General features: G+C 41.4%; 1 protein-coding gene across 5 annotated transcripts in view; it reads left to right on the plus strand.

The window, feature by feature from the left end:
* Positions 1-26948, plus strand: part of NRK (Nik related kinase) — a 177230-nt gene that overhangs the window by 805 nt on the left and 149477 nt on the right. For all 5 annotated transcript variants that reach the window (XM_039912355.1, XM_039912354.1, XM_029067556.2 and 2 more), the window contains exon 2: positions 11255-11320. In XM_039912355.1, coding sequence (XP_039768289.1) covers positions 11255-11320 — 66 coding nt within the window. The remainder of the gene's footprint in view (positions 1-11254; positions 11321-26948) is intronic.

Consider the following 26948-nt stretch of genomic DNA (forward strand, 5'->3'; position numbering starts at 1 on the left):
CTCTGATCCCCGGAGACAGCAAAGCAAAAGAGAACTAAACAAGACGAGATTATCACGATAAATAGAATCAAGGGGATGTATTTATTCAACAGTATTGATGGAGCGCTTACTCTGTGCAGAGCACTGGGCTAAGCGCTGGGAACGGACAATTCGGCAACAGAGAGAGACCGTCCCTGCCCCATGACGGGCTCGCAGTCTAATCGGGGGAGACAGCAAAGCAAAACAAAAACAAGACAACGTTATCACCATAAATAGAATGAAGGGGGTGGACACTAATGCCAGGGGTCAGGTCGCAGCCCTCTCCCCACCTGGCCGACGCCCCGCTTAGACTCCCCACGGGGGAGGGTGGGGAGTCGAAGGTCCTAAAAAAAAATCGGGGTTCCCTCCCTAAGGCGGCCACTCTTGCTCCCTCCTTCACAACCCAACCTCCCCCAAAGTCTATTGGCCTCCACTTTGGTGCTTTTACTGCCTGTGATTTCAAACCATCCATTCATTCATTCAATCGTATTGATTGAGCGCTTTACCCTGTGCAGAGCACTTGGGTTGGACAATTCGGCAACAGAGAGAGACCGTCCCTGCCCAAACCACGCTCGGCCGCCGGAGCAAGCTATTTAATCCGACTTTTCACGACTAGTTCCGCTCGCTTTGAATAAACACAGGGCGGGCCAGAGTTGCAAAAGGGACCGGTGGAGGGATGGGTACGGCTTCTGCCGACTTTTCAGGGAAAAGCCGACCGTCGACTTTATATGACAGCTCTTTTCAAATTCCCAATAAGTAGTAAGATAATAATAATAATAATGTTGGTATTCGTTAAGTGCCTACTATATGTGCAGAGCAGTGTTCTAAGCACTGGGGTAGATAGAGGGTAATCAGGTTGTCCCACGTGAGGCTCCCAGTTAATCCCCATTTTACAGATGAGGTCACTGAGGCACAGAGAAGTTAAGTGACTTGCCCACAGTCACACAGCTGACAAGTGGCAGAACCCATGACCTCTGACTCCCAAGCCAGGGCTCTTTCCACTGAACCACGCTGGTTCCCTAAAGACTGCCCCACCAGTTATCCCTTTCAGCGCTGCCCCAGGAGGTACAATAAAAAGGGCATTTCCTCTATTTTCCCAAGTAGTGTAGATGTACAGGGGGTGGGGGAAAGGCGTACGGATAACGTTCGGACTGTCATCTTCCTCATGAACGTAAAGCTAGAGCAAGCCTCTTTTATTAGAACTGTTAGCGCTGTGGTTGCTTAGTGCCGCTTCCAAGTGAAGACACATGATATACGTATGGCTTGCTTCGTGGCCCCAAAAGCACAGCTCCGAATTCTTTGTTAATACCAGGATCTTGTATTTTGTTTTTTTCCAAAAAATTTGGAGCGCTTTTCTTTTCCAAAGAATGATCTCCTACATCTTCCTACCATTATGAAGCAGGGGCATGCTGGAAGTATCTCCGTTTTACCCATGGGGAAACTGGAGCCCAGAAAGACTAAGTGGCCCGCCCAGTGTCACCTGGTAGGTGAAGGGCAGAACTAGGAGTCAAACCCAGATTTCCCACCGTCTGGTCCTGGCCTGCTTTTCCACTAGACCACACCGCTACCCAAGCCGTTGCTCGTCTGGCCCAGCAGATGGTCCAGAAAAGGATGGCTCTGCTGGCAGAAGCTGCTCTGAACTTATTTGGTCAGTTCCGACTTGCTTAGAATTTAAAGAGAGACCAGTGAGGGAAAAATTACTTACAAATCATTTTTTTGTGTGTGCATGGAAAAAGAGCAAAGTAGGGCAAATATGTAAAACCGCACTTGGGCAAACCAAAATAAACTGTTTTCTAAAAATGACTCCAGAGGAATTGAAAAGGCCTAGTCAAAATGATAGGGCAAGGAATTCAAAACCAAGGGAGGAGAAAAAGAAAGGTTTCTAATGCCACAAGAAATGGGAGAAAACGTCACAAGAGGACTTACTGACCAGGTCATGGCCTTATGCGAGATATTTTTTTAAAAAAAAAAAAAACAACCTCAGAGCATGTGCAGGGCAGGGAATAAGAAATGTGTCTTGAAAAGGAATATAAATCATAATTCTGTCAGTGCCAGTAAAGTGAACGGAATGGCATAAAAAGTAGGAAAAGTTGTCTTTTGAAGACTTTCTGAGCAGAAAACTTCAGGTAAATCTCACCTTTGGGAGACTGCTTCACAAATTTTAAAGAAACTACCCAAACCAGTTATCGAAGGGCTTGTCAGTCATACACCCACCCCCATGGCTGAATTTCACTGTCAGTGGCATCTTCTTTGAGGAAGGAGGAGAGATACGTATGGTAAGCGGTTATCTCTCTTTGCATGAGAGCTGTAGCATGTGCTGAGGTCAGGTCACGGGAGAGACTGTCCAAAGAGACCTCTTTCAGGCTTCATCAAAGTCCTTGATTTCTGAAAGTTTCATGAGATCTTTCAGTTATTTCCGGGAAAGTGGTGGTCATGACCTTTACACTTGGTTTTGAAGTCGCTTCTCCTCTGGTGGGGGGGAAAAAAGGAAGTGAAGGTTCGAGAGAGGTCTTTAAGAAATTGCAAGCCTTCAGTTTGGACGGTAGTGTGCCGAACCCACCAAGAGCTGCAAAACTCCTGAAGTGCCCGCATCAGCATATATTTCAGTGGTATTAGGTTTCTGTGGATCAGTCATATTTCACACGGTTCTGTCATAAGCCCATTGTGGGCAGGGTTTGTCTCTCTTTATTGCCAAATTGTCCTTTCCAAGCATGTAGTACAGCGCTCTGCACACAGTAAGCGCTCAATAAATATAATTGAATGAAAAGTAGAGTATGTAGCTTGGATGGTATCCAGATGGGCAATTTCAGTGCCACTTTTTGGACAATCGGCAGATGATAAGGAAAGCAGGGACACCCACATATGGTAGGGTGCATTACAGTAATTAACCTCAAAGTGATGAATGTGTAGGTCAGGACTCTGGCATCTGTCAATGCAAAGTACAGCAACTTGGCAAAAGCGAGATGGTGAAGGGTTATACAGACTCCAGTGTTTAAAATTGTTAGCAAAATGAAAATCCTGCAAAGAGGATAATTAAGGACTTGGCTCAGATTGAGAGTTCATCCATTACATACAGCAGAGCTGTTGTCCAACTGAACAAGGACAATACAAGGTCCAAGACAGAGTCCAGGATTGAATCTTCAGTGGTTCTAACAAGCACTCTCTGCTTCTGGGGGTTTGGTTAAATAAAAAAAAAAGAGCTAGTGAAAATTTTGGCTTCAGATGCCCATTTTTTTAAAATGGTGCTTGTTAAGTACTTACTGCGTGCCAGGCACTGTGCTTAGTGCTGGGGTAAGTACAAGATAAGCAGGTGGGACACAGTCCCTGCCCCATATGGGACTCACAGACTAAATAGGAAGGAACCAGGGTATAATCTCCACATTTACAAGAGGAGATAACTAAAGCACCGGAAAGTTAAGCGACTTACCCAAGGTCACACAATAGACAACTGGCAGATCTGGGATTAGAATCCAGGGCCTTCTGACTCCCGGGCCCATACTCTTTCTGTTGTGCCACACTGCCTTTTCCCAGATTGACCTAAAGAGCCAGTTTCCCCCTCTAAGTTCCTGGGACAGAGAGTAGAGAGAGATCAGGAAATCTCAAGACCATGTCTGGATCATGTATGTTATTTCACTGGGTGGCATTATCTCCCTTCATTCGGTACTGGGCGCTGTGACCTAAGGCAAGAACGCTGGTTGGGGAATCCTGAAACATGAGTTCCAGTCCTCTCCTTGCCATTAACCTATTATGTGATCATGGGCTGATTGCTTAACCTTACTGGGCTGCAAATTTTTCATCTCTAAAAGAATCCCTTCCTCCCTACAGGGATGGATGGCTGGGTGACAGATGGGCTCATTGAAATGAAAGAGCTTAGGAAGTTGTGTGCTAAAATTCCTGGTTCTGAGTGGAGACAGGGACATCTCTGGACCCCAGCCCATGTCTCAGCTCATCTTGCCAAATCCCAGATGACACTGAGGTATGTTTGGGGTGAAGGTTTGGACCTTTGCCTTCAGATGCTTCATTAAGAGGCTTTTCACTGTCTATAGGGAGGGCTACATCTTTGTCCTTATGACATTATAAAATGTAATTATTATTGTTAATAATAAGAATAATAATAGTAATTGTTGTATTTGTTAAGTGTTTACTCTGTGACAAGCACTGTACTCAGCTTGAGGGTAATTAGAAGATTCAAGATAATCAGGTCCCACATAGGACTCACATTCGAAGAAGGAGGGAGGATGGGTATTGAATCCCCATTTTGCAGATGAGGGAAATGAGTCACAGAGAAGTTGTGACCTGTTAAAGGTCACACAGCAGGTAAGTGGTGCAACTGAAATTAGAACTCAGGTCCTCTGGCATCCAGCCTCATGCTTTTTGCTCTAGGCCATGCTGCTTCCCAGTCCTTCATCTTTACAAATCTATATAATAAATCGTATGCAAAGAAGGCACCCTGGCAGTGAGCGCATGGATAGCTGGAAAGTCCAATGCACTATTCACATGATGCACACATTCATTCATTCAATAGTATTTATCGAGCGCTTACTATGTGCAGAGCACTGTACTAAGTGCTTGGAATCTACAAATCAGCAATAGATAGAGTCACTGCCCACTGATAGGCTTACAGTCTAATCAGGGGAGTCAGACAAAAAAAAATAACAATAAATAGAATCAAGGGGATGAACAGCTCATTAAAACAATAGCAATAAATAGAATCAAGGTGATGTACATAATAGGGTAATGAAAATATGTACAATTGAGTGAACGAGCACAGTGCTGAGGGGAAGGGAGAGGGGGAGGAGCAGAGGGAAAGGGGGGAAAAAAGGGCTTAGCTGAGGGGAGGTGAAGGGGGGATAGAGGGGGAGCAGAGGGAGGAGAGGGAAAAGTATATAATAACAAGTATATATGTGATAAACCATAACATAACACTCAAAATGGTATCTCAATACTTTCCTTAGAAAGCTAGCAATATAAGGGACTTTTCTTTAATATAGAGATACTTTTCTGACTTTCAACAACCTTGTTCACACAAAAGGGCTGTCTCTGGGTTGTCGTGCTTGAAGTTTGCTGGGTCAGACTCTCTCTTCTCCTTTGCGTCTTTGGGTTTCTCATTCCTTGCAAAGCTTTTGCTTTAAAAGAACCACTCCTTTGGCTAATTGACCAGACTGGTCTAGCCTCAGCAATTGACTCCCAGTTTTCAGTTGAGGTGCTGCGTTGTCTGAAGCTTTGTTTTACCATGTCCTAATATGTTTCCTCGGTCTGCTTTGCTTTCAGTTTCCCAATTTCAGCTCCATCACTGCAGTAGTCCCATTCCTTCAGTCCTACCCAAACCTGAGTTGAGTTCACGCCCCCGAGTCCAACAGCACTCTGGGTTTAATCCGAGAAGTTGGCATTTTAAGGAGCTCCATCCTGCAGTGGGATGAAGCTCAGCTTCTGAAACTCCCTGTGACGTGGATTATACATAGTATATAGGATGGACTAATTAATGACTTGGAAATAAGTATTTAGGGGGAGCTCGTGTGGTGTGCAGGGCATTGTACTGAAGGCTGGGAGAGAATACACAGTGATACTCTGATGTTCAGGCCACAAGATGCAGGCTTTCCTGGAGTCACCTAAAGCTCACGTCATCCCGACGGGGAGAGTCCCCTGGTCTCTCCCTGTGGGACACTATCCCTCAGAAGAGAGGTGTGGCCATAAATAGCCAGCATAGAGTGTCGGTTTCCTTGATCCCACCCCTCAACCGGCTCTGGGCATAACTGTGGGTGAGGCCAGTTAAAAATATTCCGGCCTAATCTTTTGTGAAAACTCCCTTTAGAGCAACAGTAACTGTGGATCTTTTGGGGATGGTAGTCTTAAAATTGTTCTAACCCAGTTATTTTTTATTTCAGTTTCTCGTGGGTTTAATTTCAAATCCATTTGTTGGTGCTTGGGAAGGAACAAAGATATATAACAAAGTGTCAATTACTGAACTCTATGTTATATTTATGGGAACAGTTTGGATGAGACTCTTTCATTAATCCTCACACAGGGGTGGAATTTTGCCGTTATCGGCGTCATCTTCAAATACCCACAGCATTGCTAACGGTTTAGTTGTAAAGTAGTTGGCAGTTTAGTTTTGTGCAATGGATTATATGGATTATACACATATAGGATGGACTGATATGAGTTAGAAATAAGTATTTAGTGGGAGTTCCTATGGTTTGCAGACTCTCGTACCAAGCACTGGGAGAGAATACACTTGCAGGAATTATCAATGGTATTTGTTGCGTGCTTACTACGTGCAGACTACTGCAGTAAGTGCTTGGAAGTGTATTATACAACGGGGTTGGTATAGATATTCTCTGTCCACAACGAGCTTGCAGTCTAGAAGGGGAGACAGATATTAATATAATTAAATAATTTATATTTAATTGAAGATATGTGCTATATATGCTGTGGAATTGAGGGCGGGGTGAATATCAAATGCCCAAAGGTCACAGATTCAAGCACACAGATGATGCAGGAGGGAGAGAGAGCTGGGCAAAAAGAGGGTTTAACTGGGGAGGAGCTGTGAATTAGACATGCTGCCGATCCCTCAGGCGCTAACATTCTCAGATGTCATAGTTGACTATAAGTGATAGTGAATCAAAAATGTACCCAATTACTTAAAAAGGCGATCATCAATCAGGGAGTATAAACAGATATCAGACCTGCGAGGACCAGGATATAAGCCTTTTCAGACACTGCATATGTCAATCAATCAATAAATCCTATTTATTGAGCACTTACTGATGCAAAACACTGTAGTGAGTCCTTGAAAGAGTGCAGTATAACTGAGTCGGTAAATACATTCCTTGTCATCAAGAACCTTACAGTCAGGTTCGCTTTGATCTAGTTTTGGTCTTTGTGCTTTAAAGAAGGATGGGAAGAAACCAGAGATTGCCTGAAAAAGACCAAAAAGATCAAGAGCTCCTTGAGGTCAGAGATCATGTCTTTTACCTTTCTTGCACTTTCTCAAGCATATAATGCAGTTCTTTTTTATGGTACTTGTTAAGTGCTTACTATGTGCCAGGCATTATAATAAGCCCTAGGGTAGGTACAAGGTAATTAGGTTGGACACAGTCCATGTCCCTTATGGAGCTCATAGTCTTAATCCCCATTTTATGGAGGAGGTAATTGAGGATCAGAGAAGTTAAGTGACTTGCCCCAGGTCATACAGCAGACAGGTGGTGGAGCCTGGATTAGAACCCACGTCCTCTGACTCCCAAGCCCGTGGCTCTTGCCACTAGGCCATGCTGCTTCTCAACATTATCAATCACAAGTATTTATCGGGCACTTACTCTAAGCCCAGCACTATACTAAGCACTTGGAAGAGTTCAATAGAGTTAGCAGACATAATCCTTGTCCTCAGGGACCTTACAATCTAGTGGGGGGAGATGCTAACATAAATTGCAAATAGGAGAAAGGAACAAGGTTTAAAGATTTGTACATCAATGAGGATGGACGTACCCAAGTGATGCTCTGTAGTAGCTCCATAAGTCCTATTGATTATTTAAGGGGTGAAAATTGGAGACTGAGAGGGATGTAGAATTGGAGTTGTTTAGCTGAGCAGGTAGAGCTACTTGAGGGTAGAACAAAATGAGGCAATTGAACTGGGCCTCTCCCCTCCTGGTAAGCAGCAGAGCTGCTTGGTGCAAGACTAGTAGGGAGCTCAGATCGAAGGGAAAAGGAAGAGCCATTTAGTGATAGAATTTAGCATCAACCAGGGGTTCACTTCCGTAAGCCACCCCCGTTTCCCCCTGGGCCGACGGTCCCACCCTGGCTGTCTTGTCCTGGCGGCTCCTTCCCACTCCCAAGGACGACGGTCCTCCTACCCGTGACTAAAAACTCCTTTCAAGGGTAGGAAGTGTGGTGTGGTTTTTTTTTTAAGGTTTTTCTCTTTTTGTTTTTTTTAATAGGAAAGATATTAACCAGTGTTTTACAAGTCCACGGGCTTCAAAATTAAAGGAAATTGGCTTAAACTGAAGTCAGAGAGATTTTGGTTGGATATAGGAAAGAGAAAATGAGTACAGGCTACCAAGCAAAGCTATAGAAACTTCATCTTTCCAGAGGTTTATAGAAAAAGAACAGATAGTAGTCACCCCTGGGGGATTTACTCCTCCTCTGGCCTGGAGGCAGAGGGCGGGACCGGTTAATTAATTAATTAATGTTGGTATTTGTTAAGTCCTTACTATGTGCAGAGCACTGTTCTAAGCGCTGGGGTAGATACAGGGTAATCAGATTGTCCCACATGAGGCTCACAGTCTTCATCCCCATTTTATAGATGAGGTAACTGAGGCACAGAGAAGTTAAGTGACTTGCCCACAGTCACACGGCTGACAAGTGGCAGAGCCGGAATTCGAACCCATGGCCTCTGACTCCCAAGGCCGGGCTCTTTCCACTGAGCCACGCTGCTTCCCACTTAGGTCTTTTAATTCAGCAAGGCCCTGATTCCACCAATTCCAGTTCCTTCCTGATTTCGTCAAGTGAAATGGCTTATGGTTTATTTTTTCATAAGAGGAAACAGCTGTGGAGCAGTGACCTGATTGGATCCCAAGGCCACATAGAAGCAGATTACTGGTAAAACGTAGCTTAGAACTCAGGTCTCATGTTCTAAGGCCTTCGGACAGACCACTGAACCACCCGGCTCCTGTCTTTCACTGTATACTTGCAAAGCGGGCTTGTAAACAGCTGATGGAATATAGAAGAAAAGAAAAAAATTCATTGAAAAATACTGGTTTGGGGACTGCTGAATAGAGAATACTTAGGACACTTTGAAACAACTCGTTTCTAATCTTGGCTGGTGATCTAATTACTTTTTCTTCAACAAAAGACTAATAGGGCAGACTTCAAAAATGAGAGCAGACATCAAAAAAGATGTACTGCACAGTAAATTATGTTATGCTCAAATCCAGAAGTGAAATTCAAACCGTGATCCCGTGTATGAATCCCAGATTCATGGAAAAGTGAGCAGATTTTGCTGCTTAATGCAGAAAAAAAGATCACAAATTACTTCAAACTACATAAATAAGATTTAAATAGATGTATAGTCATTATATTTTGTCAGCCGATTTATTTTGATAATTTTTGTAGGTTCAGATACTTGAATCTATTTTCACTCAAATAGTGTCATTTTTGTAACATGTAAGTCCTTTTTCACCTAGATTGTGTCACTGGCACCTTGAAGTTTAAACCATCAATCACTGAAATCGATCGAATGAGCTGAAGTAATTGATTGTTTTGACAGATAGCCAGTGACTGATCTCACTGAGTTGTTAATCTTTTGCACAGACTTCTAAAGTGCTACTTTTTTTTGCAGATGTTGAGATTCTCCTTTGTGCTAAGCTTTCCCTATAAATCTCCGTGATTTTAATGAAAATAACTGCATCTTATATATCAATTGTTTTACTGTATAATAATCTGTTTTTATTTGTCCTCACTCATCCTTTGTCGGCAAATATAGTGAAGGAGTTCAGAATTAGAATTTGGTTACTGAGGTTAGCCAAAAGGATTAATTTTGATGATGGTTTCATGACCTAGGTAATTTTCTACTCTTGACAGTATTTTAATGTGAACTACAATCCCAGCTTTAAGTCAGCAAAGAAGTAGTGGGCTCCTAGAATGAAACCACTGTTGCTATTGTTTTGCTGGCCAACAAAAAGTTCACAATGGTTTTAAATCACATTAAGCATGGCAGCAGACTTAATAAGAACCTGACTTTGTATAGTCAGCCTCCTTGGAAAGGTGAGAAAAATGCCCTCAAGCCTGGTTAAAATGAATAACTAAATTGTGTTTGTGTGTGCAAACTTGATTAGCCAGAAGAAATATTGACCTCTGGTATTTCGGGGAATCTATGTGGTATACAGACCTAACAATCCACATTACTTTATAGCTTGGTTCAAACGCTATGAAAGGTATAGGAAGTCTGAATGCCCTCAACAAGGCCACTAGAGCATATTTTCAATAAGGGTTTCACATTTTGGAAGGTGACCTAAGGAAACCACTTGGAACGTTGGTTAGAATTTTTTGAAGGTGCTCTTAGCGTGTAGCAAAGTAGAGAGACTATCTTCCTATGCTTTTACTTGCATGAAGATTTAGTGCTTTGAACATGTTATCGATGGAGAGTAGACATCATTGATCTCTTTGATCTTAGTAATTTGGGGAAAAAAAAGAGGTTCTCAACTACTGGTGATGCTGAGTAAGAAAGCAGAATCTAACTTTATTTCATTAGTTTTGTGCATCTACTCCAGTGCTTAGAAGAGTGTTTGGCACATAGTAAGTGCTTAACAAATACCATCATCATCATTACTCCAAAGTATAGTAAATGCATTATTCATGTTTGAATTTTGCAATCAGTCTTTTCTCCGGACCCATTTTGGGACTGTCTTGTAGTTGCCTAGTGGAAGGAACGCAAGCCTGGGAGGCAGAGGACATGGGTTCTTATCCTGGCCCTTACCTGCTGGGCGACCTAGGGCAAGTCACTTCCCAGTTCCTCAGTTTCCTTCCTCTGCAGAATGGGGATTCAGTGCCTGTTCTCCCTCGTACTTAGACTGTGAGCCCCAAGTGGGACCTGATCATCTTGTATCTTCCCCAGCCATTAGTGCAGTGCTTGGCATATAGAAAGTGCTTAACAAATGCGGTTATTGTTAGTAATAGAATAATTATTGTTAATAATATTAGTATTATTCCGCAGTTGACAGCCATGCACTTTCCTTATGCAAGTTCAACAGTGACCGGGTGGAAGCTGACATAGTTCAAGTGAGGTGAAGGAGGATATGTGCCACTTGTCGACTTGCTGACTCATTGGTTTTGAAACTGCCCATCCCAATCCTGGTATAACACAACCACACCCATACTGGGCCACCTACATCAGGAAAATGCATGAATGTCAAAGATCCTTAGGCAGTGTCATTCTAGAAATCAGTCTCATCTCCTCCTTTCTTTTCCCTGCATCACATTAACCATGGTGGGCTCAGTCTGTATTTTCCAAGTCCTACAATAATTGATTGGTAGTTGATTCATTCAGTATTATTACCCTTTCCATTTTGTAACCGAAGAAGTTCGGCCTAGAAATTAAAATGATATCCTGGGTATGTGAGAAACAGAATTAAGTTCCAAGTGAATTTTAATGGAGCTAGGCTGAAAACCTTCATTTTTTTTTTTGTTACACAATGAAAGCCTTCTGCATAAAGTGTAATATTTTTTATTGTAACCTTTTCAGGATCCAGCGGGGATATTTGAACTGGTGCAAGTCGTTGGAAATGGAACATATGGACAAGTCTATAAGGTATGTTGCCTTTTCATTTATTCTACATTCTACATACATACATACATACATTCTACATTTCCTATTAGATTTGCCACTAGATGCCAACAACTGAAAACTTATAGCAGTAAGATTTTAATCAAGCTGCTGGTGCTCTTAGATTGACCTTTTAAATGAGTGTTTGGAAGGAAGAAGTTAAAAAAAAAAAACCTTGCCCAGTGGAAGCAGAAGGAGGTAACAGTGCTCTCATTACCACAGTTCACCCTTGAAAAATAACGAGCTTAAATATCTGAAAGGAAGGATGAAAAACCTCAATGTGGAGAGCAACTAAATTACTGAAAAAGGAAGGAGATACTTTTAGGCTCCTTGTTTTAAGAAACCTAATACAAACCTCTGTTCTAGGGGACAATATGACTTGAGTGCAAGAAAGCAGGGCAAGGTGGGGTACAAATGAGTTGTATCACTGAAATGGTTCTGAAACATGGACACATAATAATGTTTTATATGTATCCTCCTCACTGCCAGTTAACCTTTGAGTCCCTGCTCTGTGCTTGGGCTGAACAGATAAATTAGTATTTATTAAGCACCTACAAAGCACTTTAGCAACCACTTGGTAGAGTACAGTAGAATTAGGTGATATGATCCCTGACTTCAAGGTGAGTTGGTCATTAAAACAAATTATGATTGGGAGGAAGAAGAAAAAGAGAGTCTGTTTATGAGTTAGTGCTTAGATAGGAAATGGAAGCTACTGTACAAAAAAGCACTAATGAGATTGTGTGCATGTTAAGAACTTAGTGGGTGCAGAAATGCTGAACAATTAATCAGTGGTATTTGAGTACTTACTCTGTGCAAGGCACTGTGCTTGGTAGAGCACAATACAGTTGAATCGATATTCGTGGTCCCTTCCCACAAAGAGCTTCTCAGTAGTGAGGTGGGAGAGAAGCAGAGGTTTAGAAGTTAATTGGGGAAGGCCCCCTCAAAGGAGATGTGGTTCCAGAAGGGCTTGGAAAATGGGGAGAGCCGAAGCCCATCAGATTTGAAGTTAGAGAGCGGGAGAGAGTATGATTAAGAATTCACTGGCAGGAGTGGCAGGAGAGAACAGTAAAGTTACTTTGAGAGGAACAAAGAGTATGAGCTGCAGGGTGGGGAGAAAAGTGAGTAGGTGAGTAATCAATCATTTGATTGAGTATGAGGGAGAGAGCCAATGGTGGGGAGTTTCTGCTTGGGAGGAATGGGTAATTATTGGAAGTTTTTTGGAAGGGAAGGAAAACACGTGCAAAATCTATGAGAAAAATGATCTAGGAAAAGGAGTGCAATATGGCCTAGAGAGTGGAGAGATTGGAAGCCAGGAGATCAGCGAGGAGGCTAATGCTAAATCTGGGATATCAATCAATCAGTCAGTGGTTTTCATTGAGGATTTCTGGGTGCCAAGCACTGTACTAAGTGCTTGGGAAACTGTTACAGTACAATAAGTTGGTAGACACCACCCTTATCCTGAAGGAGTAATAAGGTGTACATCCCCTTGAATCTATTTATTGCTATTAAGTTGTCTTGTTTTTGTCCGTCTGTCTCCCCTGATTAGGCTGGAAGCCGTCAATGGGCAGGGATTGTCTCTATCTGTTGCCCAATTGTACATTCCAAGCGCTTAGTACAGTGCTCTGCACATAGTAAGTGCTCAATAAATACTATTGAATGAATGAATGATATGACAAGCAGCACGACCTAATGGAAGGAGCACAGGTCCAGGAGTCAGAGAGCCTGGGTTCCAATTCCAGCTCTGCCATTTGCCTCCTGGGTGACTTTGGGCAAGTCACTTAATGTCTCTGTGCCTCAGTTTTCTCATCTGGAAAATGGGGATTAAATACCTGTTGTCCCTCCCCTCTATGTTAGATGTTAGATGACTGCAACTAGTAATGGTGGCTGGTTGCAATGGTGAGTCATGGATAACGTGGCCTAGAAGTCTGTAATTCTGAATTCCATGAATGGGTGAGTGTGGATGGGGGAAGTACTGCTGAGGTCGACCATACCCGGGAAACAAAATGAGAGTTCTCTTCCTTTCATATCCATGGGCTAGCCCCTTGGTTTATTAGAGTTGTCAACTTTTATCACTCACTTTGCTAACTGCTGTTTAATTCTCTCAGGTCTCTTAAAATTAGTTTCCAAGGGCTGCTGCCCTGGCTGGTGTCCAATTGTGTGCATATTTGGGTTGTTGGAACAGAGGCTGGGGTTCATCCTCTATATAATAGCCTTTCCCAGGTGCATTCAGTAAATCAGTAAGTAGTGCTGATTGTGCACGTAGTGTATGCTGAGGGCTCTTTTCTTTTTTTCCACTACATGGACTCCCCCCCACCCCACCTCCAAATCTCACTCCAGTCTCCTACCTCTCACCAACCCCACTTCTCCTTTTAAAAGAACATTCCTTTCTTTAGGAAGTATGCGACTTTCAATACAGTCAGCCAACCTAGATCACTTTTAAAATTCAGATTAAAGCCTGATCACCAGGACTGTCATATAAGATGTAACATATTCTTGTTTAGAAGTGCATTGGCACTAAAATGTCTAGATCATTTAGTTCTAGCAAATTTAAATGGAAGAGATTGTAAGCCATGAGCCTAAGGCTCTATAGTATTTATCTAGTAGGTTGAGCAATCACTTAATTTTTTTTTTTGAACATCAGAACTTCACTGTTACATTCTTAGTAAATTTAAAGGATCAGTAAATTGAATTTCCCAATTAGTTTTGATCAGAATATGGCAGAGATTTGGTTTTCCTTAGTCTTTGAGCTTTCAGTACAATCAGAAATAACCAACCAAAGCAGGGGTTATTCTAAGGGGGAAGTAAAAGGCATGCATGCATGCATAAAGTAATAAAGTAGCTTTAAATAACTCTGACTCTTGGGACTCATAAGCTAGACTCTGTCTAGTGACCAGACTTTTAAAACTAGCCTCGAAATTGATGTACTCATCTTTAACAATAACTGCCTAAGGCTTTTATGTCTAATGAGGCAATTTGGTTGAAGAAAGTTTTATGATTGGCTAATTGAGAGTTCTGTGATTGGCATCATTTTTTATAACACTTAGTGGGATTAATTTGCAGCTCTTCTCCTTCCTCTGAAGGAAGCAACAATATTGGGACATGGATTTAAGCATGCCCTGGTTCCCTAAACTTTAATTGCCAACCAATAAAAATTGCTGTACAATGGTAGACCTGCTACTTCTTGGTTATACAAGAAATCTAAACCAGAACCAACCCTACCCCAACCCGCCCCCAGTCTTGTGGCAAACAGAGTACAACCTGAGATACAGGAATTGAGGAACTGAAATCAAAGATTTTGATGGCATCGGCCTATGTTATTTTCACTTCCTTTCCTTCTAGAGAACAATAAAACAGAACCAAGGAATCATAGTCCCAGATTAGGTGATTGTATGCCTGAGCAGTGCCTGGAAATACCATGATAACCAAGATTTTTTCCTCCAAAAACTGAGCTCTTAAAGGCTATCAGAAGTCAGTACTTTAAGGAATTGACTGAAAAACCCCAGTAAGGGCTCTTAATTGGTGTCATGAAAATAGAAGGGCTGGGCAAGAGCACTACAGGCAGTATACCTACTTCTCTAATGGGGAGGTTGTGTTCTTGCTGAAAGTCAATAACTGTGGTATTTGTTAAATGCTTACTATGTGCCAGGCACTGTACTAAACGCTTGGGGTGGATAAAGGCAAATCAGGTTAGACACAGTCCCTGTCCCACGTGGGGCTTACACTCTCAATCCCCATCTTACAGATGAGGTAATTGAGGCCCAGAGAAGTGAAGTGACTTGCCCATGGTCTCACAGCAGACAAGTGGTTGTACTGGGATTAGAACCCATGACTTTCTGACTCCCAGGCCCGTGCTCTATCCACTAACCCATGCTCGCAAAAAGCTGTGATAAAGAATTCGCCACGTTATCCTCGTGGAGGTGACTGGTGTCATTCGGGAGCCCACAAATGCTGCTCACAGCTATTTCTTAGGACACACGCCACTGTATCCCGGCAGGCTCATTTTGTGGGAAGAACATTCCTTGATTCTGCCATTTCCTTCTAGCCAAGTGTATAGTGAAAACATACCTTCCGGCCAAACTAAGTGCTTAGATTCCTGGAGGAAATAATGTGAAGCCTGTTCATTTGGTCTCAGGATCCAAAAAACTTGACCCAAGCACTGTAGACATTTTAAATGATTTTTAAAATAACACTTCTGGTTCATACTATGTGTCTACATGATCAAATAAGATATGTACCAAAAATAAGGCTATGAATTTAAACAATTAAGCATATATAAAAAGTAATCCTTCTCCCCAAAAGTTTGCAAATGTTGATTTGATGCTCACTGAGTCTAGACTCAAGCACATCAAACTTTGCTGCCATATTTAAGCTCTTAGAATATTTACTTGCCGCACCCGACACTGTTTTCCATTCCGTCTGTTTCTGTCCTTTTTTTTTCCCCAAAGTGTTTGCTCATAGAGGTTTCTAGCTGATGGCTGTATGCCTGACTGTATAGTTTGTTGTGGGCAGGGACCATGTCTACCAACTAATAATAATAATAATAATCTGGTATTTTATAAGCGCTTACTATGTGCCAAGCACTGTTCTAAGCACTGGGTAGATACAGGTTAGGTTGTCCCACGTGGGACTCACAGTCTTAATCCCCATTTTCCACATGAGGTAACTGAGGCACAGAGAAGTTAAGTGACTTGTCCAAAGTCACACAGCTGATAAGTGGCAGAGCCAGGATTAGAACCTACGACCTTTGACTCCCAAGACCGTGCTCTTTCCACTGAGCCATGCTGCTTTTCCTGCTCTGTTATACTGTTATAGTGTACTCTACCAAGCACTTAGTACAATGCTCTGCACACAGTAAACATTCAATAAATATATTGGTTTAATCCCTGGAGCATTCCAGCTGATTCCTGTTATGTTGCATTATTTGAGATTTGCTTTTGGTAACTACTGATGCTTCTGTGGTAACTATTTGGAGGAGTAACTTCTGAAAACATAGCACCTGCGTGCGTTGGTGTGTGGAGGCAGCCTGGTGGGCCCATCTCTGCCCAACACACATAGCACATCTGCGGCTCAGGGCAAATGCACAACAGAATGAAAGTGCTCTCACAAGGTGTGTGTGTGTACTCTAAGAAATCGTGGCAGAAGGCATTGTCATCTCGTGGATAGAGCTCATTACCCACATCATTCCTTCAGCCAATTCTTGCCTTTTTGAATTTATTTTCAACCTCTGGTTGTTAAGATTTTTAAGTTTGACTCCCCCATTAAGGGATAAGCCCCTTGTGGGTAGGAGGCTTGTCATGTGGTTATTCTCTGCTTCCCAAGCACCTCCTTCAGCACACTCTATACCAAGTGGTGCTCAGTAAGTGCTCTTTAGTCATTACAGGTTGAACTGGTCACTTAATTCTTTGTTCATTTCCCTGCCCTGGCCGGTGTCAAATATATTTTTTTATTCTGCTTAAATTTTTTCTTTGCTAGAAGTGAAAGCCGATTTTCTCTGTTGACTTATGTTTCATGGAAAATATAATAGAAAAACTGATTATAAATTGAGACTTGAACAAAAAGAAACTGAATTTTTATTAGTAGCAGTACTGATGATGTTTACTAAGTGCTTCCTGCGAGCCAAGCAGTATGTTAAGCTCTGGGGAAAGCATACGAGTTTGAAAATTAGGCACAGATCCTTGCCCTTCAAAGACCTCACATTTGAGATTATTCCTTTGAAGATGACAGTTGACAGAATCCTTTTTTTTTTATCGGCCAAGGAAGTCCTGACTAATGTTCCAAGTTCCATTTCTGTTTGGCTTTAGTTCAACAATGATTTGCATTGGAAATTTTTTTTTATTCAGTTTTACTTCAGATTCAACAGAATCCTTCAAGTCACTTCCATATGTGTTTCCTTCCCAATATTAAAAGTGCAGCAGTATAACTGCATTTATCAACTAAGGTGGTCCAGCTGGGTTGATTCCTGTATGGGCAGAATTAATAGAAAAACTCACTACTTTACATGGTTCACTGGTCTACTAAACTTGAGTTTTTAAAATACCTGCCAAAGCAGTCTCATTTTTAAAAAACCTTACAAATAGAACACTTTTTTGGATAGTAAAACGACCTCAAATAGTAATTCCATTTTAGTTCAAGAAAAGCAGTAGTTGAAGTCTATTTTATAGTACAATAAAATTTAATTGATCTTCCCCTTAAAGGAACTTACAACTTAAGAGAAAGAAATAGGGAGTCAAATCTGAAGTCTTCTGCTCCATACTGATATGCCCTCCATTGTGTCACTGGATACCCTGCTTTGAGCTTCCTGTTTGGAAAGTTATCTTAATTCTCTTCCCTTTGAGAAGCAGTCTCATGATAGGTGAATAATAATTTTGATCTCTAGTATTTGGCATTCAGTGGAAAAGTTGTTTGTACTTTTCAATTGATTCACTGAGTAGCAGTGTGACTCAGTGGAAAGAGCCCGGGCTTTGGAGTCAGAGGTCATGGGTTTGAATCCTGGCTCTGCTACTTGTCAGCTGTGTGACTGTGGGCAAGTCACTTAACTTCTCAGTGCCTCAGTTACCTCATCTGTAAAATGGGGATTAACTGTGAGCCTCACGTGGGACAACCTGATTACCTTGTATCTACCCCAGTGCTTAGAACAGTGCTCTGCACATCCTAAGTGCTTAACGAATATAAACGTTATTATTATTATTATTGTTAACTTAATTCCCATGGTACATGCTATACAGAGAAATAGCATGCCGTAGTGGATGGAGCACCGGCCCGGGAGTCAGAAGGTCATGGGTTCTAATCCCGGCCTCTGCCATGTGTCTGCTTTGTGACCTTGGGCAAGTCATTTTATTTCTCTGTGCCTCAGTTCCCTCATCTGTAAAATGGGGATTAAGACTGTGAACTCCATGTGGGACAGGACCTTGTATTTACCCCAGTGCTTAGAACTGTGCTTGGCATACAGTAAGTGCTTAACAAATACCACAATTATTATTATTATTATTATTATTATGTATAGATAGATTAGAATATAGGTAGGACAGAGTCTAAAACTGGAAGATTCAATGCAAAAATCTATTTTGGGTAACGATTCTGTTAGGACGGACACTTCCGATTTGAACTTTCTTTTTAATACCTCAGAGCACTATTCTGTTTGGATACATCGAGCCATAATAGGGAGGAGGAGACAGGAACTATTGCATCCGTTTGTCCATAAGGCCAAGAGAGGGCAAAATAGCTGTCACTTTGCAAATTTAGAACAAGAACCCAAATATTTAATGCTGGATTCTGAGTACGCTCTAAGCTTGGACCCTACAACTGCCCATACATCTTCAGGTAGGCCTTTATGTTGATATCACGTTGGTAACACACATCATAGTGGATTTCTGAAAGGGCATACTAGCTTAGCTTCATGATTTGATTTTCAATTTCCCTGCCTATCTCTCCATCATTGGACAGTGTGTTGTCCAGGTGACACAGAATTCAGTGGCAGCATTCAACCCCGCATCACCAATATCAATTTTCAGTTGTGTGTAGGCTTGCCAGGTGCAAATCTGGAAGGGAATCAGGAATACCTGATGCAACTCTCAGCCTGTTGAAAGGAAATAATTTTACTGAGGATCAGAATAATATTCCAGCTTCCATATTGCTTGTTTGGCCCTCAAGCATGGATGTGTAGAATAGGTAGAACAGGACCAGACCCTACCACTTAGACGTGCTTACTCCTTTGAGGGGGAAATGATCTGACAAGGCTACTTCACTTTGCTGTGGTCAACCGTAATGTTGTTGAGAACTTTTCAGATCTTGATAAACATTTCAGAACATCCAAACATTTTCAGTAGTTTCTAAAGCCCAGGTCCACTGATGGTATCAAATGTTTAGTAAGTGGGGTTTTTTATGATACTTTGTCAACAATGGTACTTGATAAGCATTATGTGCCGGCATTGTACTAAACGTTTGGAAAGGAACAAGATAATAAGGTTGGATATAGTCTCTTTTCCCCATGGGGCTCACAGTCTGTGTCAGAGGGAGGGGGATTGAATCCCCATTTTACAAATGAAGTAACTGAGGCACAGAAAAGTGAACTGACTTGTCATGGTTGTGATCAAAGTCACAATCAATCTTAAATCATACAGTAGACAAGTGATGGAGCCGGAATTAGAACCCAGGTCCCGACTCCCAGGCCCTTGTTCTTTCCAATAGGCCACACTGCTTATTTAGGTTGTATCTTTAAAACATTTTTTCTATCCTCTTTGCTTACCGTCTCCTAGCATTTCAGTTTTTCACACCACCACCACTCAGATATCCTGCTGACACCTAATTCTTCTCACATGCCAGGCCCAACTTAGATATGTTGCAACAAGTGATGTGTCACCTGGGACAGGGACAGCATTCCAGGACTTTGTCTTGATAAACATCTTGTCTTGTGTTGTCATTTGATGTTACGTTTGGCCCATAGGTGATTTTAGTGGAAGCGCTCAAGGTATCTGATGCCCAAACTGTGGTTGTTCCGATTTGGCAGCCGTGTAGAATTTTGGACCTAAAACTGTTCTGTAGACTTTCATTTTGATCCTGAGCTTTGTGTCCCACTCTCTGTTAATTCTCTCAGAGGACAGGCTAACTGGATTCAGTTTTCCATTCCTTGCCTATCTGCACATGGCAAGACAAGATGTTGGCTAGCTATTGGAATTTAAAGACGGGGTTCAGTTCTGCAGGACCAATGCCGATCTTTGGCCATGTATCTCTATTACATAACCTCAGTCTTCTTCAAATTTGTAATTAGACCACGGAACTTTGATGATTCTACACAATAGTTCATAATCACCAGGACATTTTCTCAGGCAGGCGAATCCAAGGCGGACAGTGTATTCAAGGATTTTCATCGATGATTTAAATTGTTTATAGGGAGCCGTTTTCTAAAGGAATGAAGCGTATTTTAGCACCATCTTTTGCCCACCTTTAAATTCAAATTGAGTGCAAAATAGGGACATGTGGTGCTGGATTATTCAATAGCTAAATACTGTGTTTTGGGCCCTTTTTTAATTTCCTCCTGCTTCAGTTCCATAATAACACTTCCCTCAGGAGGGAGAAAGGTGTGGAAACAAAAATTGGTCAGATTTGCTATATTTTAGTCACTCAGGTAAAAGATGTACTGCGAAACTTTAAAACGATTAGCAAATTCATTCAGTCATTTAGTCATATTTATTGAGTACTTATTAAGCGCTTGGAAAGTACAATTCGGCAACAGATAGAAACCAATCCTTACCGAACAATGGGCTCACAGCATTCTTTGGATTGTTTGTAGATTTATTTATCCTTGCTGGGCTTCTCAAGTGGCCTGGCTACAAACAATTCCCTGGACTGTAAATTCGTCCTCTAGAACCTAAGCTCATTGTGGGGCAGGAATGTGTCTTTATTGTTGTATTGTACTCTCCCAAGCACTTAGTCCAGTGATCTGCACACACTAAGCACTCAATAAATATGATTGAATGACTTCAGAAATATCAGTTTGTCACTACAGGATGTAGTGGTATTAAATAGTTGTTTGCTTTTTAAATTTTTGAAAAAAGACTATTATTTTGTTCCTAAGTATCACTGTTTAAACAAAGATGTCTGTATTAAATGGACCATTACTGAAAGCTCAAGAAAGGTACTAAATAGTGACAGAAGATACAATTTCAAAATGATAGAAATATCCTCATTTTTATTTTGTTCTGTTGAGTGATTCAATATGGAAGCCTAAAGAGGATGTCTTTCCTGTGCAAAGCATTGAGGTAGCCGCAGGAGGGGTCCTCAGCCTTCAGGACAAGCAAGACAGAGGGCAACTAATTTGGAATTTGGCAGAGTGTAACTTTTGGAAAGAAAAAAATTCTAAAATAGCAATCTCTAATTTCCCTTGCTGCTGCTTAATCTTCAGGTACTCTAATGTTACCTGGAATAATTTTTTAAATGCCTATTTAAATTTTGAGGCTCCCTGGATAAATAACAAGAGAAGACAACATGACAAATGGAGAGTGCATGGGAAGAGGTGACAGCTCTTCCATTAATGAACAGCCACCTGATCAATGCATCATCGTTCTTCAGCGAGATGTTCACAGTCAGAGACAGTTGTTACCATTCCCAGGCAGCAGTGCCAGAAACATAGAAAGTGATGAAATCTAAAATAATTAGAAGTAGCCACGTTCAGAGGAGGAAGAAATAAATAAATGATAACAGTAAAGGAGAGAAAGGAAGAATTGGTTGAATTGGATTCTAGCACTATAAATTACTAAATCATGTTCCTCCTCCTTCCCTTCCCCCAGGCATCTATCAAAGAGGCCTTCCCAGAGATAGGTTTCCCATGTACCTCCTGTACCAACCTAGATCTGATATAGGGTCTGAATTAGGCGCACACTAATCTGAATCAGTGTCCTGGAGCAATCCCCTGGGAAATTGGAATGGCCTGGGGCAGGGGGAGAGAGAGGCATTTCAGCCATCCAATCCACCAGTTGTCTGCTGTGTGACCTTGGGCAAATGACAACTTTTCTGTGCTTCAGTTACCTCATCTGTAAAAAGGGGATTAAGACTGTGAGCCCCACTTGGGACAGCCTGCTTATCTTGTATCTACTCCAGCCCTTAGAACAGTGCTTAGCACATAGTAAGCGCTTAACAAATACCATAATAATTAATGGTAATAATGGCATTGTAAAGCCTCAGATTGATGGGTAATAAAGTGCACATCAGCGTGCGCTAGAAAGAAAAATTCCCAAACTCAATATAAATCATTTGTCTTCCTGATCTCAATTCCTTGGATTTCCTCTTCTCACTTTTCTATTTTCCATTCAAGAGATGGAAAAGCATTTGGAATGAGAGGTGAAGAAGGGAGCCCAGGGTTTCCTGGTGGTGGGTCCCGCTTTTTTGCAGCTACGTGCACTTTGCATTGCTGACAATAGGAAAAACAGGAAGGATGGCAAAAAGCGAGGGAGCTGATAGCTAGAGTGCTGAGTTGCTGTTTTTTGGCTGCTGTTCTCACTCAAGGCACACTTTGATGTTGTTGTGAGTTATGAATCACTGAAATAGCATCTACAACTTCAAGCATAGTCTGAAAGTTAAATGGTCCTATTTAATTTTATTTTATTTCCAGCCAGTAAGCAAATATGATAAGCTTTTGTTTTTATTATTTCTATAAATGAAACTCGGGAAAGATCTCTAAGGACTTAATTCAAGTTTAGAGACTTTCCAAAATTCAGGGTTTTTTGAGAACTCTGGTTACTAAAGTGCAAAGACCACATAGATCTCTCTGGCTAAATAACAATGTATGAAGGCAAGGCAACTCTGCTAAAAACTTAATTGATAGTAATGACTTGGCATTTACTTGGAAATAACATTTTTTGGAATGTTATTTTTCATTGTATGGCAAAAGATTAAAAGAAAAAGGTGAGGCATCAAACTGCTCTGTGGCTTCCAAATGAAAGATTTTCAAGAAATCCACCCTCGCATTTCTGAAATAGCCAATTGTGCCATCCTTTATGAGGTTTCACTTCACTACATTAGAGTTCATAACATCAAAGCCATAGAATATTTCTCTGAATACATTTCAATTTTAAAAGAAAAATAAGAAAATACAAATCAAAATGATTTAAGTGTATCATTTAGCGTGATTGTTCAGTTTTCACTCATTTGGGCTCTGATAATTATACCATAATTTCAGGTTTGCCCCTTTTTTCCTTACATGTGTTCTTCTCAAATGTATGCTTCCTCAGAAGGCGGGGAATGTGTAGGCCTTTGTGTTTAAAAAAAAAAAAAAGCCAAGTGCCTCTTTGCTTTTCTAACAGCAGGTGGTAGAAATATAGGAATTGGAATTCATCTCTGCAAGTGCTAATTTCTTCAGAGATTCATTGATACTGCATGTTTTCATGGCATTTATACACATTGTATATCTGATTGCACACTTAGAAGAATCACTGTGAGATTGGAATGAATTACAGTACAATTTTGGTGCAGTGGGACTCAACTACAGGTTCCTATCCAAATCAGTTGAATTTCCACTTGAATCTTTAAGAACCCAATTTGCCCCCCTGGTTCCATTAAAATAGATATGCTAGATACCCAGAGTAAGATATTACAGAACAGGGTCTCCTGTATATTTTTCTCAACAGAAGCTCCAAGTATATATTTTACAGTTTAAAACCAGACTCTAGGTTTCAGAGCCTGAAGTTGCACAATTGGAGGAAAGTGGTCAGTGAAGTAAAATTAGTGTCGTGATTCTGAAGGGAAAGAGTCTTGTGAAGGAAAATGATCATTTTCTTGTCTTGTAATGTGCAAGTGGTCCAATCACCACGTATTTCATCATGACTGCATATTCTGTAATAGCATAAGCATTACTATAGTGGGTCTGACCAGCAGACAATCCTGCCTAGTTCTAACTCTGACAGTGGAGCCAGAGATCACTTGGAGGAAAAGTGTGAATTTTTTTCCTCTTACTACTCTTCTTTATGATAAGGGTGTTGAACATTGTATCCCTAATGTTTTCATCTAATAACTTATTTTGGACCGATCATCCATGAATCTATCCAAAGGCCTTTTGAACCTAGGCTTGAAAAAAATCCACCTGGGGTCCAAGTCTGCATGGAGCAAGCCTAATCCTTTGTGCCAACAGTAGATTGGCAGGGATTTTGCTCTACAGATAAGATTGATGTTTTTGGATACAGATTCCACCAGCTCTGCCTTCAAATGTTCCCTGGGAGTCTTGCAGTCTCTCCAACTTGATGTCTCTCATTGGTGCCTGCTCCAGGTCAGGAAGGGGTCACTGTGAGCCCACAACTGGTTCCTTTACACTGGTCACGGGGCATGCTGCAGAGGAGAGAAGTTATTCCTATCCCCTCTCCCAAGCCACCAGGACTCTAACTGGTCCCTGCCCCACCCTGGGAAGGATTTAAACCCCAGCAGCAACATGAGGCTTTTTCAAAATTTGTTATGTTGGGGAGGGCTTGGTTGCGGCTGCTGTTTTGTAACCGTCGGACTGAGCTTTGAGGAGCCGGAAACACGGCTCTTCCACCACAATCCCCTATTGCTCATTTGGGTTTTGTCCTTGTCCCTTTTATCTTTATGTTTCCATCTTTCCTGTATGTCTGTTGTCAGCCCTCTGCCCCCAACTATTCTTCGATTATGAGTCCCCTGGGTGCCAGGAACCATGTCTAATTCTCATTCCTGTATTTTTTGCCTCCACTCTTAGTATGGTACTTTACGCACAGAGGTTTAAAAAGAACTAGTGCTACAAGTTCACTTATTCCTACTTTATTATTCCCATTTTCAACCAACTACTAGAGAGCTACCCCCACTGTTAATAATAATGATGGTATTTGTTAAGTGCTTACTATGTGCCAAGCACTGTTCTAATTACTGGGGTAGATACAAGATTATCAGGTCAGATGTAATTCCTGTGGTACGTGGGGTTTACAGTCTTAATCTCCAGTTTACAGTTGAGGTAACTGAGGTGCAGAGAAGTGAAGTGACTTGCCCAAGGCAAGTGGCAGAGCTGGGATTAGTAAACAGATCCTTAAGACTCCCAGGCCCATGCTCTGACCATTAGGCCATACTGCCTCCCTGTTCACTGTATGGCCATCTTGGAGTGTCTTCCTTTAATCACCATAATCTAGACAGAGTAGGGGGATCCCTGATGGCCTTCCCGAATTCAGATTAGGATATACCAGACATCTTCCAGTTTGACAAGGTAGTATCACATATGCCATTTTGAAACTGTGTCTATTTGTGCAATCCTAAAATGTTTCATGGGCTGGATCTCTAATCTCTCCTGTTTGATCCAACACCTTTGTGTTCCCCTTTCAGGTCAGGGGGAGCCTGACACAGTGGCCAAGCCCTGGAATTTGGCAGCTGGAGACATAGCCCAAATGGATTTAACATCCAAAAATAAAATTTTTTAAAAGTATCTGATACCATACAGAACAGGTCCGTCCGACATAAAATGGATACCTTTAAAGTCATGTGGCCTAGAGGAAAGAGCACAGGCCTGTTGCCACTTGTTTGATGTGTGGCCTTGGGCATGTCATTAGACTTTTTTGTGCCTCAATTTCCTCTTCTGTAAAATTGTGATTAAATAATAATAATAATAATAATAATGTTGGTATTTGTTAAGCGCTTACTATGTGCAGAGCACTGTTCTAAGCGCTGGGGTAGACACAGGGGAATCAGGTTGTCCCACGTGGGGCTCACAGTCTTAATCCCCATTTTACAGATGAGGGAACTGAGGCACAGAGAAGTTAAGTGACTTGCCCACAGTCACACAGCTGACAAGTAGCAGAGCTGGGATTTGAACTCATGAGCCCTGACTCCAAAGCCCATGCTCTTTCCACTGCGCCACGCTGCTTCTCTAAATACCTTTTATCCCTCTCTTTTAGACTACACGTATCTAAGGGTTTAGTATAGTTCTTTGCAAAAAGTAAGCACTTAACAAATACCTTGATTATTATTATTGTTTCACATTTTCATTATTATTAAAGAGGGGTGGTGGGTAAGGGTGCAGTAGCAGGCCTACATCATAGCTACAGTCCCCTCATTTCATAACTAGCTAGTTTCCCTGCTTATCCCTCTTGGTGCAGGAAACAAGACAGTAACTTTAGCCTTATTAAAATACAGATGAATTGTATGGACATTTTTCAACCTGTTGTCAATTTGCCTAAGCAGTGATTGTATTCACTAATAACAGGAATCTGGTTTTGGTTCCATTGTTCGACATGCCTTTATTTTATTATGCCCATTCCAAGTGCCGATCTCTCTGTAAGCTCTCAATAAATATCAATCAAGGGTGAATGATTGTGTTCTTTGCAAGCAGGCTCTATTGCTGTTCAGTCAAAACATCCACTGGTTTCAGTAGTGTTGTGTACCCAAAAGTCCTTCAGGACTTTGAGCTTTAGTTGATAAAAGCCATTTGTTCATTGTGGGCGGGCCATTCTCCTCATGCAGTCAAAGCTCTTGTTTGTATCAGTGGGCCTGGGAGTTTTGCCAGGGTGAAGAACAAGGATTTAGGTTTTCGTTTGAAGCTAGAAGTAGTAGCCTGCCAGGAGAGGCGACAAAAACCCTATGTCCACATTATTCTCACACATTTTCTAAAGTACTGTATTGGAGTTGAACAGTCTCATGTCCATTTACGACATAAGCCTCTAAGGTTTATTGCAAAGGAGAAAAGGAAGGGTACAAAAGTTTCATTTTAAATATAGCAGTAGTTAACTGAACCAATAATTTTTCTGAATCCTATAATATTTTTATTTTCCTGGAGCCAAGAGCAAGTATATTGTTGGAATGAGTCAGAATTGAATTGAGTCTATGAATTGAGAATGTCAGTTTACTCTGTGCACAGTATTGGAAACATCAGAAGTGGGCAAGAAATCACTTGAACATTCACAAAATGCTAGTTATGAGCAGTAAATATTCACAAGTGAGCCATTAAAATTTTTCAGGAGAGAACTGAGTTTATCAATGAATACCTACTATGCTAATATTTTAGCAGTAAAGAGTTTTATGTAAAAGTGCTATAAATTTACCATTAGTACTTACTGTACATTTTGAGAGAAAACACTTCTCTTAAATGACTAAATGCTAGCTGTAGTCTTACTGTTTTTCATTTTAAGGG

Source organism: Ornithorhynchus anatinus, chromosome 6 (assembly GCF_004115215.2).
Source record: "Ornithorhynchus anatinus isolate Pmale09 chromosome 6, mOrnAna1.pri.v4, whole genome shotgun sequence".
NCBI lineage: Eukaryota > Metazoa > Chordata > Mammalia > Monotremata > Ornithorhynchidae > Ornithorhynchus > Ornithorhynchus anatinus.